Raw genomic sequence first — 20,728 nt, forward strand, 5'->3', positions numbered from 1 at the left:
ATAACGGGTCTATGCCGAACATAGTTAATCTAATACAATATGTGTGACCCTCAAAACTAATACTGCCCTTTAAAGTCCATTCAACATTTGCGCATGCACCTCAAAAGTGGAGCATGCGCCATCTCTTGGAGACTTTTTTTGTACCAGTCATGGGTATGTTCAACTCACAGCCTTGCCTTTTCCAGAGCGTGGGATTTTTAGCCGCACCCAGTCACCTATGCAGGGCTTGATCGATGCATTCTATTTCAAAAGCCCTAGGTTAAAGATTTTGTTTATCACAAGATTTGGCGCTCCATTAAATTGCATTATAATAGCTCGACCTTCAAAGAGTACACGTACTAAGGTTCAAACCCGAATATGCTGTTGCAATTGTACAATGGCTATGTACAGTTCTGGCACCGGCTCCAAAATGGCACAAAACAGCTTGTTCAATTGTTTTCTGATGGGGTGTTCCTTTTATTTGGGGCATTACAGCATCTGTGCAGCATGCATTGGCAGAGCTTTTTCCGGTTCTTGCAGCTTAGAGACTTCATTGCCCATCTTCGGACTAACGAAATCTCAATTGTTCATAATCCATTTCTTGATAGTTTATCGCGTGCCTAAATGCCGCCTATCAGTACCTTGTATCACATTCTTATTAGATGCACTTCTAATGAAGAAAGCAAACAAACGTTTATGATGGACAGAGCACTGAAACATTTTAGACACTCACCCCCAGTCACAGATATGGGTTGGTCCATCACCGTTGTTTAGCTCACATTACCATCCTAGTTCAGACCCAGTCATATGCAAATCAGTCTTGACCCTGTGCCTCATGGGAACAGTCCAGCCTGAATGCCAAGCCAGGTCTTCCTAAGACCGGAAACAAGCATCCCAGGACCAGTTTCGGGGCAACACCCATCAGCCAGGCTAGCTTGAACCCAGTGGCAAATGAACAACATTTATAAATTGGTGACTAAATGGACTAAGAATTTGGGCCTGCCGGTGTCTTTCACTGATATTAGATTTAGTATGCAGCTGGCATAAAGTACACTAAATGTATCATGCTTTAAAGCGAATTCGGTCAAGATTTTAAATATGTATTAAACACCTTACAAATTGTTTAGGATGGGCTTATTTAGAGCAATCAGATTGCTTTCCGTGTAGAGGCCTGGGTGCGGACACTACCAATATCTTTGCAAATTGCCCACTCCTTTTACCATTTTGGGCTACACTATAACATAAATTACCTAATCTGACATAGTATGGTGACAATTTTGATCCAAAGTTAATCATGTTCGGTCATTGAAGCACAACACCTTGTAATGCGGTTGGGATCTATTTTTATGCAATAACAGTTGCACATTTAGGCATTGCCAAGGTACATCTACAAAACGAGTCACCAGATCCAAGGGCATACTGGCAGGAATTCATTCTTGCCTGTGGCTTGGAATTTTACCATCATCCAGCATAATCCCAGCAGGCGAAGATTGATAAAGCTGTGAGCCCCATTCTGTGTCTTGTATGCCTGCTAGCCTTCATGGGGTTTATGTAATTTAAATACTTGATCTGTTTGGTTAGGTTTTTATTCATTTCGCAATTATTGTTAACATAGTGGCAGCATAAATGCACTTTCTTCTATTGCTAAACTCAATGAGACTTCTTGTTTTCATTCAGTAGGCTTAGAGGCCACCCATTATGGAGAAGTGTGGCTCAATGCTTAGAGCGGCAGACCTTGATGCAGAACGCTGGCCAGGGACCAGGGTTCGATTCCCGCCTCGGCGGGTTTCGGGCTTAAATTCCTCTGATCGGATATTCTCGCCTCAGTGCCGATTCTAAGCATGGGTCCCACGCTGCAACTCTGGGCAATAGCTTGCTTAGTCTCCACAAAGGCCCCCTGATACACAAGGGATGCCTGGTTTCACCATGGGATGCCCAGGAGAGGACACCCCACAAGGAAAAGCCAGGAGGGGTTCCCTTGTGGTAGGAGTACAAGCGCCGGGATGCCTCCGGGTCACTGTTCGCGCTATACAAATACGCCACATTTACATTTACATTTACATTTACATTGCTTACCATTGGTGGTCTCCATGGTCTCATTTGCTGGGTCTTGCTGGTCAGCTGCTGTAGGCGTCTTCCTCTTTGAATGTTTGTCCCTACCCTCGAGCATGGATGCATTACTCTGCCACTGCTGGCTGAGTCCTAGTGCTTTTCACCCCATTCTCCCACTGTTTGTGTTGCCCCGCTCACTTGTCCACCCCTCCTGCCATTGTCCATGTTGCCCCCCCCCCACCTGGCATAACAGAAACCAAAGCACTATGATGTGGATACTGCTGGTCATGTCAGTTCTTCCCCCCCCCCCCCGTACCACCTCACCTCCCTTCCTGAGTGTTGTCTCACATCCCACCCGACACCACCGGGTGTGTCAATGGGCTTTTTACACCTTCAGCCATAATGCACATTGTTGTACAACATGGGTAAAAAAAAAAATTGACAAAGCCATTATCTCGCATAGGCGAGACCTATTGGCTTTGCCAGTGCTGGTTTGTATGAGAGGACAACATTGAGACAGTCTTCTGGTTTCATTGGTGGCTACTCAAACAATAGATTCGAGTTTATTTTTTATTTAAAAATCAGATTTTTTAAGAAAAAAAACGTGCTCAGTAGCTGCAATTGGTAGGGTAGACAAATAATAAGGGAGAATTATCGCCATTTGCCTTAGTGTGCACTGCATACTGAAGCCACTCTGAACTTTGATAGCATAAAATCCAGACTTAATAGGGTGTACAACAAAAGACAGGGTGCCCCTTGATAGGGTGAGAGATTGCCGAGACAAAGCGGCACAAAAGCCTGCATACATTTAAAAAAAGCAGCAAAAGTCCACAATTGGGGGACATGATCGTTCCCGCCTCCCACGGTGCAAGGGCTCTTCGCCACCTCAGGCAGCCCAAACCCCGACCAACAGGCCGGGGCAGTAGTAAGAAACCATGGTCACTGAAAGTGAGAAGGCGTAGGAGTGGGGGCAAGATTTTAGTTGAGCATTTAGGCATTAGTGATGGAATTCTCATTGACCTGCTTCCACCCGCCTTATCAGTCTGCATGGTACCATTGTCCTGAATATCACCTACCTTGCCAACCGTGGTCTTATAGGCTATTTTGATTTCCTGGCGCTGCGCAATCGTACGGTTCGCAATAATGTCAATGATGGCGTCTTCATTTGTGCCTGGGGACGGGGAGGAGAAATGAAATAATTGTAGACATTAAAAGCAGTGTGAAGGACAGCATCTGAGAATATACAGTCTTTTCAATTAGAAAGCACCATCGGAACCAAGAGAACTACACCAATTCCTTCATCTTCTATACACGGAGTCTGTGCATGTTTTTTTAATTTAAATGAAAAAAAAAATACATCTTGGTTAAGGGTTCAGCAACAGGGGCGTTTCCTTTATGCATTCATCTCATACCAAAGGACGGTCTTTGCTCTATCAACAAGCAGTATTCAGGGGTGTGTCAACTGACAGAAGAGCAAGGTCAGCCACTCAGAGGATTAGAATTGGCAGCATATACTGGCTTGTGAGAAACAGAGCATGCTCGTTGATTAGAGGGGGAAATGCCAACTTCAGTGTTTAATAATGAAATGAAAGTTGTAATAATGCCTCTACCTGGAGGCCAGGACTGGTAATCCCACATTGCTCTTTCCTACTCTCTTCCACAGGCTTTACCTTCGGTTTAGTTAAATAAGCAAGCTGGTGATCAGTATCGCTTTCAAAAGAGCTGGAGCAAGGGAACGAGGATGGACAACGATAGAGTATCCTTCAAAGGGATATACGTACTACAGTAGTTCACCTTTAGTGAGTGTCTCAGCTCTTTCAAGTACTCGCATCAGGAAACACATATGCAAACAAATAGTTGGAGGTCACCAAGGTCAGGATTTCAAGGAACACACTGTGGGGTGCATCTTGACTAACAGAACAAGAAAACAGGTCAAAGAACTTAACAGGGGAGAGACTAGAAGTATCAGGGCATTGGGATTTGCACCCTCCAACACCGCCTCACAAATACAAAAAGCATAACCCAAAGCGTCAATGGTTTAACGCAACAATGAACCATTAGTCCTTTGGGTGGGAACAATCACTGTATGTCTGGGGGTAGTCACTTTACCAAGATTCGGAGAACACACCACAAGTATCATGAAGATAGCGATTAGACAAAAAAGTGACTTCATGGGAGCCACCTGGCGTCTGCTCTATAGGTTACTACTGTCAGTGTCCCACTTCAAATGAAGATGAACACTGATCAGCAAGTATTTCTAAGTAGTGACTGCATGATGTGGGTAGGGGTTATATGGAAAATGTCCATATTAAGTAAGGGATCATGTTTGCAGCAGACCATGTAATCGGGCCACTTGGCAAAACTACGTAGACCACTGTGGTGCTGGGAAACTAATTCTCCTTTGGCACCATACACTAGTTGTGAACTACAACCCTGTTATTGGAGGAATAAATCAGTTTTAGAGATATCCAGGAGATTTTTTTATTTTTTTAAATCCCACCTGGTGGGATCCCTTGTTCTCCGCCCATGCACTGGAGTTTCTGTAAGCGCTTTACTTATTTAAGGAAGCCTGCTGACCATTAGAACCATTTTTGGTGAGCGCGTAGACCAGAGAATGAGGCAAAATACCAGGGTGAGTGTGAGAAAGCTTACCTAACTTTTTTTAATGTTCACAATTGAGGGACATAGTTATTGCTCCCATCCCAAGGACAAAAGGTCCACTGTTGGGCACACCATCGACTAGTTTGATTTTGTATGTGTGTAGTAAACAGAATCACCACTCTGGAGCTGGCTTCTGGAGAGGAATGCTCACAGAATGCAGGAGATAAAGGAGTCTGCTACTCTACAGGTCTCTGAAATTCAAGTTGCTCCCTGTAACACATAAAGGTGCCTCAGCTTAGGTGTGTTGGACATGCACAGGACTCGGATGTTGCTGGTTATCATATGGATAGGTAGTATGGCCTAGAAGCTCGTGTCAGACCGCTGCTCATATTGGCATAAGGTTCCCCTTCTGTACTGACAGTCTAGCTACAAAACAAAAGAAATATTCTATTGAAGAGGAAAAAAGAAATGGGAGGAAGAAATAGCTAAGGTAGGAACATGCTGCTAAAGAGGTTTTGTAGTTGGTTGTGATGTTCAATGGTAGCTTACAAAGCAGAGTTTAGAGGAGTTAAAGCGGTGGTATGCTGTAAAGCTGCCACGGGCACATGCTGCGATTGCGGCTGAAACGCAATAGCAAAAGGATAATTGAAAAAATGTATTGAAGAAAGAAAACCCCGAGGTATGGAAATAAAAATAATGATTAGAGGAAAAAATATCGGCATTAACTGCTTTCAACATTTACAAATGGACAACAGTATCTTAACTTCATGACGCTAAATGGACCAAAGCATTTGCATACAGACCAAATTCCTCGAAGCACCATCAAGCTTCCACCCAACTCATATCTGCCAATCCTCCGGCACATATTGTGGAAACCAGCTGCAATATGAGAAAAAAGCTAGACTACACAGGCAACGTTTCACTCCTATCACTAGGGAGGTTCGTCAGTCTTTAGATCAACTTCAACTAGAAAGGAATTTTACTTGCAGCATACACCGTCTGTTAAATCCTCCACTGGTTTGACATCGGGGAGATGCCGATTCGCGCTTTCAGAAACAACCATACATAAAAACAGAATTGCAGTCGTGCATTTTCGACATAACTAGGACTAAGATTTTAAGACATGCGGCATGAGAAGAATTTGCAAAGATTAATGCTATGCTCTGAAATCTGGTTTTCCCACCAACTGCAGAGCAGAAAAGAGGACTTCCAAAAAGCACACTTTTAGTACATTATATGGACTTAATTGTTCAGGGCTTAATAAACTCAATTGAGCCCTTTTGAGAATACCAGCTGACTTGCAAGCAGTGCAGCGATTTCGAAAAGTGCCCCCGAGTGTAAAACAATCAGTTTATTAATTCCACTATGTAGCAAGACAGGAAATGGAACATTTAACAGAACTCCTCTCACTGGCGCAAAGTGCATAAGTTGAAGCATATTCGAATGGAAGGAAACAATTTCTTTGCTTCGTTTAAGCCGTTTTATATGCATAGCATTAGAAATATGGCAATATGATAATTAATGGCTTTATCCTTTCAGTAAGATAAAGGAAACGAATTAATTTGTCCTTACTTACCTTTCAAATTTTGGGCATTTCATTGATACCCTCCTACTTGGACTCCCTTATTCAAAGTTAAAATTATACAATTCTACAGATTGGAAATTCATTAAAGTACGTTAGAATGGTTATTGCAAAGGGAACTGTCCCCCCTCACCCTCCCAGTTAAAAAAAAAAGTTACATGAAAAAGTTGAAAAGGGTATGCAAGAAGTTTGGGGGAGGGGGTGTGGGTGAAGATCGATAAAAGATTAAATAAGTCAACGATGGTGCTAAACGAAATATTTTCCTATGGTATGCAGAAGGAAATTCCAAAAGAATTTCAAAACCTGCTCTGGCTAATCTACTTCCCTCCCCCAAACACACAATACAAAATCACCCGTCGGGTATTTGAGTAGTTCATGAGAGTAATGAGGTCTAGTGAGAAATCACACAAACTGCTCAGTTCATGGGCACAGTGGGCAACTGTTTTGGTTCTCCCTGGATCGCGTTTTGCCAGGGAGAACCAAAGGAACTGCTCGACCCTCACAATCCACCCTTTTTTTGGTCGAAGCCTACCAGAAAGCGCAGCTGTCTGATTTGCCAACAACAACTTGGGGGAGGGGATGTAGCGGGGAGAGGAAGTTACAGGCAGGGTGCAATGATGATCATGCGGAACATGATATAAACTATGGGCAGACATGTTGATAGCTTAACGAAGGTGGTACCGCAGACGGACGACTTAGACAGGCGTGTTCATGGTTGTGTCAGAGTGCGGTGTGGATCATGAGTCGGAGGTTGTTAATGTAGTTTGTGGACCTCTCCTTCCCTACTGTGCCATGTCCCTCCCACTCACAGTTGTTTTGAGGACTTGGGCAGAGGGGTGACTGTTCTTTGAAGTATATTACTGCACTTGCCCGCTGGTTGCTCTTTGCTGATCTACTTTTTGTGGTTTCATCATGATTACATGCAATATTGATTTCCTGTGATAACGTAATGATCAATGTTAATGCTTTGATTCCGTACTGGAAATGGATAATCCCCTACACTATGAACTAGTAACTATCGTTTCGCTGTGCCCTGACAATTGCATAAATCGCAACAAAAACCTTTTTTTGTTTTTTTATTTAAAAAATGAACACACGCATCATCTTGGGGACATTTGGAAAACTTCTTTAGGGAATGCATTCCCCACATTGCTTACCATTGACTTTGTGGTTCGACTCATATTTGCTTGCTGGCTTCGTTTTAGGCTGTCTAGCTTGAGCTCAGCCCTTCCTATCTACAAATCCCATTTACTGTTTATTGTATTCTTCCACCAGTACTGAATTTTTGTAAACCGCCCTTTAAATACGGTTATCATCTTGTCAAATTAGTTGTGCATGCAAAGACAGGTCAAATGTCACTGTCTTCCAGGGAGGTTTTTTCCTAGCACAAACCAAAAAATGTTATGTCTGCAAAGGAGGTGCACAGATATTTCAGAATATGGACAGCACAAACGAAGCACACGTGTAGGTAATTGTGAAGAACAAGGGAAACATTTTAATACGATTAGTACAAAGCAATACACTGGGTGACGACATTCACACAGTTTGTGCGCTATATACATTTATCAGTAAAACTGTAGGTCTGTGCATATGTAATAGTCATTTCAATTGAAGATGTGTTGTCTGTAACAGCAGAGCATCACCAGACCATGCATATTCCACTTTATCCAACTCCTCTACTCTGCACCGCTTCACGCCACGGTACTCTAATGTGCGCCACTCAACGCTACGCCATGTCTCAACTCTATGCCAATGTACTCTACTCCACACTACTCTGCACCCTTCACCACTGCACTCTGTCATGTCACCAAGCCACTGTAATCTACTCTGCACCATCGCACTCTACTCTGGAACAGTGAACTCTACGCCATTTCACTCCAATCTTTTCCACTCTGCACCATTCCACTCTGCAGTACTCAAAACGCAACACACACTACGCCACTGCACTCTATGGCAATCTACTCTGCCCCACTTCACTGTATGCCACTATACTTCAGAATAATCTACTCCATCCAATCGCACTGTCACTTTACTCTGCACCACTATGCCACTGGACACTGCACTAATGCATTCCACACCACTCAACTATATTCCACTCAACACCTCTGCACTCTACCTTGCATCACTCCACAACAATCTACCCTACATCACTGTACTCTACGCCAACGGAATCTACACCACTACTCAAAACCAATTCGCTCTATGCCAATCTTCTCTACACCATTGTACTTCATACAACTTCGCTCTAGTCCACTCTACAACACATTTCTCGATGCTGTACTCCATTTACCCCTTCAGCGTGGCGCGAATTTTCACGCTGTGCTGAAGGTTCTAATGAGCCAACGGGCTCATGACAGAACAGTTCCGTCATGTGCACAGCTCAACCGACACTCATGACGGAACCGTTCCGTCATGAGCATGGAAGGGGTTAAACTTAACTTTGACACTCTACTACTCCACACCACTTAAATCCATTCTACTGCTCCGCTCTACTTCACTCTGCTCCACATCACTCTAAGCCACTCAACTATACAACCCTCTACCCACTCTATGCCATTCCACTCCCTAAACAACTCTGCAACAATATACTCCGCCCCTCACTACACAACACTAACCATGCCGTAACACTACATCACTCTACTCTATTCCACATTGACACTTTATACCACTCAATTCTGTTCCACAACACTCTACTCCCACCAGAACACTACACCACTCCATGCCAATCTACTACACCCCACTTTCAGCCATGATGAATAGCAGGCACGCTGGTGTACAACATGGGTAAAACATTGGCGAAGCCAATAGCTTTTGCATAGGCGAGACCTATGGGCTTTGCCATTGCTTGTTTAAATTTACCCACACAGCAAATTGATGGTGGTTATTGCAGACGAATTTGCTCGGCAGGCAAATTATCAAAATATTCTTGGCTTCAAACTAATTTGCCAAAAATGTTTCACCCATTCAACACGGAGGAAGGCCTTCAGCAATGATCAATGCTAAACTGTGAATACTCTTGTACTTACCGGCACCCTTCATGGCGCTCCGCAACTTCTGTACATCATCTGCAGCATTGAAGGAAGCATAGGGCTTGATGCTGCCTTTGGTTCCGGCCTTAAACAGATGGAAATTGAGATTATTACTTGCTCTTCCCATAAGTATGATTCAAATTATTTAACACTGTTCCGAATGACAGAAGGACAGCCATACTTGGGTGGTAGAGATAGCTCAGGTGACACCCTTTAGATGGCATAACCATGGAATTTCTAATGACAAATGGCCCCATTTATTAATCCGAATCTTTAATAAAATTAACACAGATTGATAACAAGAATGTAATGAAGTACACGTCTGTCAGACCTGGTTGACGGGGCAATGAAGCAACCAGGTGCTACTAGGCCACAGCCATCACGACTGGGGGGAGTTTGCCTCGCTTATCAGGGTCAGTACTACTCCTGCAAAATTCTCTAAATGCAACCCTTTCAGCCCTGGACTACCAGGAGTAGCGACAGTGAGCAATCAAATGCTTCCCAGGTAGGTTAGTGTGGGGGAATAGGCCAAGCTCTCAGGCACCCAAAAACGTAATAATGTGATTGTCCAGCCCAGTGCCCCTTTTGATGAAAGAAAGTACCTAACATTTTAAAATGCAATGCTACATAAAAGTATCAAAATACCCAGGACCCACGTTTGAGGCTAGCACTTCTAGGTAAATCTGTCCCTCCATCTCCTGTGCCCCAGTCCACCCTCCTCCATTACCCTAGGGTGCTCTGGTGTGAGTAATAGTGATGGTGCAGCTCTCTTTCCCATTGTATTAGCACTGAGTCTCTTATCCTGGTTATGGGGCTCCTGGAGGGCAGGTGCAGGCCACACGGCAGTGTCCTGGGGGTAGCAGCAATACACACCCGATACTAACTTGGTCAGTCCAGAAGAGGGCTGCCGTTTAACAAGTGGGCCCCTTGGTCACTGGTGGACTTCCTCTATTCAGGATGGTGAGTCTTGGGGGTTAGTGGCTTAGGCCTCCCTGTGAAGATGCATTGAGCAGTCCTCTGGCAGGTACAGGCCCAGGCTTGGCGACTGAAGTTTTGACGTGCTGCTGAGGATGGCGCCAGCGCCAGTCACTCGGTTGCTTTGGCACACATTGATCAATAAGCTTGCCCTTGCAGTGGCGTAGTCTACATATGCGCATGGTTGACCGGTACAGGGGGGCGGCCACAGTCTGTTCACCAGGCAGACTTGGGTGAGCGCCAAAGCTTCACTGGTCTCTTCTTCAGTAGCACTGAGTGTTCCAGCACATATCGGCAAGTGCCATGACTACTTCAAAAGGATTACTTCAGTCACTTGAGAAGTGCCACAGGTCAATGACAGCCCCTTCCTCAAGAGCACAGACCACTCTGGAACACCAAGGAAAGTACCACAGTTGCGATGGCAGGGTCGACAAGGGGATTTGAACCATGCAGAGAATACTCCGCTTTGGCGCATATGACCAGCTCGGAGTCAGAAATCCACTAGTCCTGCTGTTTAAGAGTTGCTGGTGTATGGATCCACAGCTCCAGGTGTCAATTGTTCTTGTCCACATCAGTAATAAGCTGCTCATGCAGGGATGGCTTGTCCCTTGACCCCCCATCTTCCAAGAAGACATCAGCAGGCGTTTCAAGACAGTGACAACCGTTCTTCCTTCAGATCAGACGCCAGGTGATGTCCCCTTTTATCTGGGAATCGGGTCAGCAAGAACTTGGAAGTAGACCACCAAATAGTCAATAGCCCCATGTTTACACAGGGATGGCAGGCAGAGGCTAGATTCCATCTCTGCCCTTTCAGAACCGGTTTGAGAGGATTCTCCTGTCGTGGGTCCTGCAAATTCAGCCTTTTCCCCACAGCAGGATGGTCTCCAGGCTGAAGCACCACACCAGAGCACAAAGAGGTGAGAACAGTCTGCATCTGCCTATCACAGCCACATCGGACCATGATCAGGAAGAGACCGAATGCTGATGCCTTTCTAAAGGCCTTTAAACCCTGAAAACAAAATTTCAGTTCCACGATTTACCCATACCATCCACTGCATGGTATATTCAGAAGAAAAATCAGCAGCCCTCTTCAAAGCCCCTACTAGAATTCCTACAGGGAAGCCCGTCTCCTTTTACCCTACTTCAGTGTCGGAGTCCAATCAGTTGTGTAACGAGACTTGGGGGACCCTCCCCCCCCCACCTGCAAATCACATGTGGGGGGAAATCTCCAGACCCAGTCAAGAGCTCTGAGGCCATATGTCTGCCACCCATGCAGTGCTGGAGGAGGTCCATCTTGAGCTGCCCCACAGATGAAGCGGGCCTATTATGCAACGGAGTCCCATCCCTCTGGACTCAAGAATACGAGCAATTCACTTCCACCATCTGGGAAAAGTAACTTAATTTCCATTTTGTGCACATGAACTAGCAAAGGACTTCCAAAATGGAACCCACAAGCCAGTGCCACAGAGGTTCACTCAACCATTTTGTGTGTACCAAGCATATCAAACACAAAAACCATCCATCCATCCATCCATGCACCTGGGATCTTGGGTCCAACACCCGGGTTGATATGTGGTCTTAGAACTTTACCCGATTCGGACAAGAGGTCTTCACTCTGGATAAGGTATGGTCATGCAAGAACTTCAAAGAATTGGGAAAGGAGTGGGATGAACGGTTTGGTAAAGGCCACCATTTGTGAGGGGGCAGTCTACAGAAAGTTATAAACACAGGGTCAGGATGCAGGGTACAAATACATTTTGGGCTCAGAGTCAGGAACTGGTTTAAGTTTTGAAAATTTCAAACCGTCCAGGTATCAATTCCTGAACACGATTTGGCACAACAGTCAATGTAGTTACAATCACGATTGAAATTATGACTCCATTTACTTATGTGCTTATTTTGGCGATATGCAGACAGAAGTAAAATAGTGTAGATGAGTTTTCAATCTGTAGTTTTGCTGCAAAATGCTTTCAAAAACTTTTTTTAAATCATTTTGCAGCAAAACTACAAATTGTTAAAGCAGATAGATGTCAAATAACAAAAAGCTTTTGGATGCGGAGCTACAAAACGAGTTTAATTTGTTTGAACCTGTTTTCTGGCACTGGCTTGAGTCAACTTGTGATTCTTGGTGGTTCCACGGTTTAATACAAGGTTTACTATCCAAGAATAGGTCCAATAGGTAGAGGTGCCAGTCAAAAAGATATGCCCTGTCCACTATTTTAATGGACTGTGTGTTCAAATATTAGCTAATTGGGTGGAACCTCAAACTGCAGTTTCCCCAGTTAAACAAAAACAAACAAAAAACTGCAGTCAAGAGTGTTTAGTGTCAGTGATGCCCTAATCCGGAGGACTTCGACATTCACTGGAACCCAAGTTTAACAGTTGTTACTGGGACGAGGTCTTCAGGGAGCAAATACAGGTAAAAAAATGGCAACTGTCAGAACTTGAAGAGCTTCATGAAAGGCTTATACAATTCTGGAATCAGGACCGTTGGCTCCAATCAAATTAACCAAACCATATATTGATGGCAAAAAAAAAATCCCACAAATACTAGCTGATGCTCATCGGGGGTCCTTGTTTTATCAGCCTGGGCTGTAGGATCTTGCAGGTCCTGGGTATCTCAGTTCCTCGAGGTATCCTTGATGCAGGCCCTTCAGTCAGCTGGATCTGCACAGATCTTCCAGCAATCAGTCAATTGCTCACATCTTAGGGCAGCTCTTTACTTGGCCCTTCACAAGTCACAAAAACAAAGGTCCCCAAGGATCCAGACTTGGCCACACCTTGATAGCAAGACAGTAACTAAAATGGATTGCCAGAGATTAAATTTGTTTAGAGTCTTGGATGTCAACACGATGTACAGGTTATTGGATTAACAGGTCCAGTATTTCCATAAAACTGCTGACCAGAGCAGGCCAACCAAAGTTTTGCAATCCTTCAGCTTTAAAGTTGCTTCTCAGTCAGGAAGTAACATCTTCCTTCTCTCTGTTCATTAGTCACCAACAGAAGGCAACCATTGCTAGTCAACAGCCACTAACACCGAAGGAGAAGGAAAGCAGGGTTCAATCTAGTAGGGGAAATCTAGCCAGACCAAAGAAAGGGATGGGTACCCTCCCAATTATCCCATCCCAACATGCAAAACTGTTTTTAGGAACCAGATCCCCCGAGCACAGGCGTGTACAGGCGGTCCTTGCCTACATGGATAAAGGGCAGCCAGTACGGAGACCATGATCTTGTGCACCTTTACGCACGATATTTAACAGATACCATCACTCACTTGGTCACAGTGAAACATGCAAAGAAATACATTCATCACACCCATGTCTCATGAGGATAAGTGAGAGATCCCTGTTATGGGGAGATGGGCAACCTTTACAGCGAGAAACAGGCAGTCACCACACACTGTTTCTGGTAAAAAAAAAAATCATTTTAAAACTATTTTAAAAACGGGCCTATGCCCTTGGATAGTCAATCTTCTGTCCCCACCACTGGAGCCACCTCATAGTTTAGTAATATATTTTGAATCCATAGAATGGAATTTGAGGAATACGTTCATTGCGCTGCAAGATGCATGCTTGAGTAAGTACTCGCCGACAGGTTCATCTTTGAACTCCAGCTACTCTTGTACAAGTTTCAGCTACCACGAGAATCACAGGTAACCTAGTTCCCCTAGCGACCCCCCCCCCCCGCCAAAAAAAAAAAAAAACACAAACACAATTGCATGCTTCAGAGGAGAAACAGGTGTGCTAAAGAACACCGCCCAACCCACATTCTTACCCAAGCAGGGAACACACTGGACACAATACCATGACACATGACAAAACAGACCACATACCTTCTTTACAAAGGACACCACACAGTGAAATTGGACTCGAGATGAAATTACAACTAAAAACACATTGCAATGGCACAAGTTTTCAAATTAATGCGATACACGAATTAAAAGCATACGTTTTAAGAAATATGTGGAGCTTCAGAATACGCCACGTTTGATGCAATAGGTATGTGGATTTCCAACATGGTGTATGAACTCACAAGCCACATGCTAGAAAGTCGGCAAGTTATAGTACTTATCAAAATAGTGATTGAAAAATGTAATGTGAAAAATAGGAGTGTTTTTTTTTTTTAGTTACTAGGACTGGGCACCTTCAGGTTTTTTGTGGGGGGGGGGGGGGGGGGGGGGGGGGAAGGAGTTCCTTTTTTCCTTTTAGAATATTTATCAGGAAGTGGTGGTCATAAAAATAAATTGGACACTGATCGGTTGCAGATACACGTTATCCGAATACATAAGAGACAAGTGCCAGGTTCTAGGGTGCACGAACCGAACGGTCTCTTATCATCTGCAAACAATACATAGATTATAAATATGTACCACCCAACGGTGATCCGGTATCCTCCTGGCACGGGGTCATGCCGCGACTTACCGTTGCCATGGTGTAGGGTTGATGGTAAACTTGGGTTAGTTATTCAAATAGATCTGCAATGTAAACGAAGAGAAAAAGGATGTTTTAGGGGCCATAAAAACACAAAGCACACCACATTTACCTAGACACCGGCATCATTATCACTACAAGGAACTCTGTGGAAACAACGCAATGTAATAACAGCTGCTGCTGCTTTGCTTCTAAAGTTTGCATATTACAATAAGTATTTTTGCATTTTACCAGAATATCCTCCTATTACAGAGACGGACACATGTAAAACAAGACCATTGAAAAGCAAAAAAGACAAAACAAGTCTAACTACTTTGAAGGGAATCTCACACTTTGACACAACCTTGCTCATAGCCAGCATCCCCGGCTTCTTGACTGGAGTCTCACCTCAGAAGAATCATTAAGGTACAAGTCCTAAACTTTTATTTCTGTAGCCACAGACCTCTGGGCCCAAATAATGGGAAACGACTACTTTCAATATTTCATGTTCTGCCTCTGTTGGGTGGGTACGACGGCTCAGGAAACAAACCACCCTGAGCGATCATTAGGAGCTGGAATCCCTTGATCCAGCTTAGAGTATCCCACTTCAAATCAAAAAAAGCTTTATTCGATTTTAGCTTTAAAATCATGAAAGCATACAGACAAAAAAATACATTCCATTTTTGAAGTGAACAACATATTGGTTTTAAATTACACAGTTAAAAAAAATAAATTAAAAAAGGACTTTAGGCCTCCCTTTAAGCATAACAGGCTTTGGTAATAACATGCTTTACACAGCCTTTAGGCAACATTTGAGAAGACAGTATTCTAAAAGATTTGGTAGTTACGATACATAAGGCTGTTGTACGACGGTTTGAAACAGTTAAAAGCCACTGGAAAACTACTGCCATTACTTAAATGGGTTCCTCTACCCACTGGGTTATCAATGCCCAGGGATCTGGGGGAAAGCATGTAGGACGTATTAGGGTAGAAGTCATGTAGGTTCAAGGTAGAAATAAGTCCATCGCCTTTTTGAGAAAGCCAGGTCTGCATATATGGCACAATGTGTCTGCTCATAAATCGTATCAGGATCAGATCGCCCAAGATGTCTTTTTTGAGGGGTCCAAGCCAGCCCACCCTCCGGACGCTTATTATTCGACCATTAAGATGGTAGGGCAGAGGTCTGTTTTTAGATAGCCAGAACTTGACCTTGTTCATAAGGTCATGTTGTCTCTCAGTTTTACCTGGTGTTAGTTCAGGGACTCCCAAAAGGCGCTGCTTCTGGGTGGTAAGTGTATGTGGGTAGTGCGCACATGTTTGGAGGGAGTGTGACGCACTATTGTCGGTTTCAGGGGGGCTTTGGGAATGATTGGCAGCGAGGAGGTGGGGGTTGGTAATTGAGTAAGCACCGCTTCATGGGATGTAGTCAATTTGGGCAGATTTGAAGAAGCGGTTGTCGGCGGGCAGTGAGGTGTTGCAACATGAGTGGAGGATTTCAGGTGAGATTTAATTGAGTTCTCCAACCCAGTCAGCCTTTCCCCCAACGTAGTGATTTTGTCACTCAAGGGGTGTATTAGGGATTTGATCAGATGTTCAATCATAGGCAAAAGAGCCTGATGGGAGGATGGTGATAAGTCATCCAAGTTAACAGGTGGCGGGATAAAAGCCGAGTTAATTACAGGTGGTATAGGACTTTGAGATGGATTATCTAGTTTTTGTGTTTTAGAAAAACTAAAATTCTCTTCATCCCCCATCATGCTTCCTTTTGTCAGGTTTTGCCCTGGGAGGTATTGCACTATGGATACTGGTTTTATGGGTTTCAGGGAAGGATTTCAGCTCCCTTGGACATAGTGATAAGCTACAGCATTTTAACGTGGGGGAAGGTTCTGCTGGTACGTACTTTGCCTTACACAGGCTATTTAAGTCACCCAACCAAGAAAGGCTAGATGGAGGATGTGCAACTAGATCTTCTCTGGGAGACCCAACCGTGGATAGACAAGGTGCATTTTTACCCACGTCTCTGAACAGGGGGGAAAGTTGGCTAGTTGTGGTAAGGGGGGTTTTGTCGAACATATCCCCTGTTTGGGGCTTAGGCATGGTTAGAGAATTTACAAGTGAGGAATTTACCTCCAATATTGGTGCCAAACAAGGGGGGTGGCCCGTCCCGTCCTCCTCTGGCCGATGAGGGCCGTAGCCCGGGCTTAGCCCGCGATGCGGGCGAGGGCCGTAGCCCGGGCTTAGCCCGCGGTGCGGGCGAGGGCCGAGAGAAAACCGACTGCATTCTAATCTTCACAAAATGGAGTTAAGTGAAAAATACAACATTTGCTAAAACCCACACCAAAGGATTATTGGCCTCTAAACCAAGAACTCCTATTTTCCAAAGTTTTGTTTTTAAAACTATAAAAATGAGCTGCCTTGCACACATTGTTAATGATAATGTTATTTAAAAAGCGCACAAATACCAAAAAACGGGTCTCTGCGCTAAGGAACGTAGGCATCCCTACATAGCACCCCTCACTGGAACAACCAAGTTTAAGCTTTTTCTAAAGCTCAGAAGGGACCTGGCAATGTGTGTACAATGCTTCTTGTTTGAAGAATCAGTCAAACAATAACACTCACGAGCAAAGTAACGTATGCGTAGTGCCACAAGTGCAGGTAAATCAGTCTTGAGAAGGACCATAGTCAGAGCAGGTCTCTAGGATGCTGGATTCCAGTCTAGGAAAGACATGGCTTGGTAGTTCGGGCTGGACTGTTCCCATGAGGCACAGGGTCGAGGCTGATTTGCATATAGCCATTGTCTGACCTAGGGTGGTGTGGAGTGCAAAAAATGGACTCAAAATGCCATATGCATTATGTATAGATCCCACACACAAGCACACAGCAAATACAGAATAGTAACACATAGGCAAGGGAGTAACCAGAAAATTTAAATACCTCCCACTTTGCACTAAAGCACTTATGGCACCAAGAATGCAAAGTCAATCACAACCCTCCCCAGAAGAGCTCTGTCCAAGGTTCTAGCCATTCATCCGGCCTTCAAACCCCCGATTGCAAAAAACACAGTTGATGGACAGAATGAAGAACAAGGTCTTACATTCACCCCAGTACAAAGATCTGGGCCTAAATACATCGTTTTTTGCACTCCACACCACCCTAGGTCAGACACTGGCTATATGCAATATGCTATATGCAAATCAGCCTTGACCCTGTGCCTCATGGGAACAGTCCAACCCGAACTACCAAGCCATGTCTTTCCTAGACTGGAATCAAGCATCCAAGGAACGGTTTCTGGCTATCAGCCTTCTTCAGCCTGGATAGCTTGACTTCAGTGATGTCGAGATCCTGGGACTCACGTCTGAGCATACCCAGCCCACTCGGAAGCTTGTTTCCAGTCCAGGGAAGACATGGCTTGGCAGTTCGGGCTGGACTGTTCCCATGAGGCACAGGGTCAGACTGATTTGCATATAGCCATGTCTAAACTGGGGTGGCAGAGTGGGCTAAAGAACGGTGATGGTTTAAACCCAGATCTTTTGACTGGGTGTGAGTGTTTGATTGATTCAGATGCTCCGTCCATCACCACCCCCTTTTAAAACGCTTCAAACCCCCGAGAGCCACCATTTCAAATTTACATTCGTATCTATTAATTTTTTCATGCATCATTCAGTCTTTCACCATTCATTCTGTCCTTCCATCTGCGTGCCCATCCGTATCCAAACCTTCGCTACCATTTGCAAACCTATCCATCAACTATCCTTCCACCCAGTCACCCAGTCACCCAACCTTTCCCCAATCCATCCTTTCACTCATCCATCCAACCATTTACCCATCCAGCCACCCTTTCACTTACTCATCCATCCAACTTCTCACTCATCAATCCATCCATCCATCCTTCCTTCCAACTCTCCACCCTCCCTTTCACTCATTTAAGCATGCTTTCACTCGTCCATCTTTACATTCTTCTTTTCACTCATCCAGGCACTCATTCCCCCATCCGTTCTGCCATTCATCTATCCATTCTTCCTGTCTTTCTCCATTCACCTTTCACTTGGCCACCCATCCACCCACCCAGACATCCGTTTACTCATCCACTCATAAATCCATCCATTGACCCCACTCATCCATCCTTTTGTCCCGCTACCCTTTCACTCACTTATCCGTCCTTGCATCCACCCTTTCGCTCATCCATCAACTCATTCACTCTCTCACTTAAGTCAATCGTGCATCATTTCTCTCATCCATCCACCCTTTTCCATTCACCCATCTACCCTTCCACCCATTTATCCAGCTATTTACCCTCGTCCATCCTTCCACTCACGCATCCATCCATCCTCTAATTATCAATCCATTCTACCTTTCACTAATCCATCCAGCCATTTACCTATTCCTTCACTTATTCATTAACCCACCTGTTCACATTAATTATGAGCTGAGTGTTTGTTTACCGAGTTGTAGACAGAAGATGCCCATAAAGAACTTCACCCTTGCTGTAGTTCCTAAGGCACAGGGTGGGGTGGGTATAGGGTTCACTATGCCCCTACACATAGGCAATCTGAAAACTTGAAAGTCATGAGACATGCATGATGCAGTGCCAAGACATGAGGTGAATGTGACATGGTGTTTCCAGGGCTTTAAGTGGGATGAAAAACTGGGGGTCTCCCCAAGTGGCGTGTCTGATGTAATTAAGGGCCTGCCTTAAAATAACCAAGCTAATATGTGCCGAGCGTAATGTGCCGCCTGACTGGTATTTCGCGGTTTCTATCATTGCATCCAGTAACATTAGACCTACAACAAGCCATGACTATTGTAGGATAAATTTTAAAAAAATGCAGCAACTATTGCTTTGTTGTAAATAATATTAAAAAGGATTCAGCTCTGAAATTGGACTGTAAGAACTATAACCTCTTTTAAACTTCTTTTGCCAGCTTAATTTCATGAACTGGCACATAGCTGCATGGGCGTTTTTGTACATTAGTTTCGTACATTACTTTTATCTAACTAACAGAAAGCCCAGCCCTAGAACGAGGCAGGTGGAGGCCACCACATGCTGCAACAGCTCAAACTGGCCCATTATCATTCTGTATATGACAATGGCCCCATACAGAAGGACAGTGGGTGGCGTGGGGCTGCTCTTGTGCTCAGAGGAGTGAGAGGCGGCCCCATCAGGAAGCGGAGGCCTCTTGCAGGGGGAACAGCTCTGCTCCCTGCAAGGCCCAACATTACGGACAAACGGCGTCCGTAAAAGGGATCCTCCCGGACAACGGACGTGAGGTCCAAATTATGGACGGTCTGTGAAATTGGCGGACGGTTGATCACCCTACATATATAAATGTTTTTTTACGTCATTGATTAGGGTAAAACAAGAGCTAGTGCCCTGGGAAAGGCAAGGATTGCTCCGCCAAGCGCCATTTTATCACAGAGTTGGGAGGTGGGCGTGACTGGATGGCATTAGGTTAAGGTGGCGTGAGATCTCACGGACTTAAAGCGAGCAGACCTTACACATCACCTTTCCCACAATGGAAATTAGTCACTGTCTACATTGTACACTCAGAAGACAAAATTTACACAAAAAGCCCCAATACAAATTACAGAAACAAATATTAGGACAAAATCCATCGACTTAGAAAACCATTTAACTTTTCAATCAGCAAATGCCACTCTTTCAACGCCCAGCTATATGTGGCAGGGCAAGCTGTGAACATTATTAAAACTAGCAAAACAGCAATCTGTGGGTTAAGACACCTGATGAACAGATCAGTGTGTAAACTGCAGCGTAAAGGTTTAAATTCTGCTACGATCAACTGCCTTTCATCTATCTTATTGTGGACAAAAGACGTACCGTGAAGTGCAGTAATAATAAAGTGCAACAGACAATGCAATTAGTGCGCGCAACAGAAATTTTGTGTTATATTCAGTTTATAACCCAAGAGACCCACCATAGGCTCCGATGCCTACAGCTGAGATGTGGTATCTGGTTATAATTTCAGTGTCACCATTCAGGTATAACAGCATTAGTGGAAATACATGCTCACAACAGCTCAAAATGATAGCTGCACGCAGCCGATCATTTTTTAGATCACTTTATAGCCTAAAATGAGAAAATG

General features: G+C 44.4%; 1 protein-coding gene across 3 annotated transcripts in view; it reads right to left on the minus strand.

Annotated features, from left to right (window-relative positions):
• The window catches only part of LOC147679914 (annexin A4-like), a 115,052-nt gene that overhangs the window by 70,961 nt on the left and 23,363 nt on the right, over positions 1–20,728 (minus strand). For all 3 annotated transcript variants that reach the window (XM_086943479.1, XM_086943477.1, XM_086943478.1), the window contains exons 2-4: positions 14,640–14,692; positions 9,241–9,328; positions 3,108–3,202 (exon numbers count right to left, since the gene is read on the minus strand). In XM_086943479.1, coding sequence (XP_086799605.1) covers positions 3,108–3,202; positions 9,241–9,328; positions 14,640–14,648 — 192 coding nt within the window. In that variant the 5' untranslated portion in view covers positions 14,649–14,692. The remainder of the gene's footprint in view (positions 1–3,107; positions 3,203–9,240; positions 9,329–14,639; positions 14,693–20,728) is intronic.

This window comes from Lissotriton vulgaris, chromosome 11 (assembly GCF_964263255.1).
Source record: "Lissotriton vulgaris chromosome 11, aLisVul1.2, whole genome shotgun sequence".
Lineage (NCBI taxonomy): Eukaryota > Metazoa > Chordata > Amphibia > Caudata > Salamandridae > Lissotriton > Lissotriton vulgaris.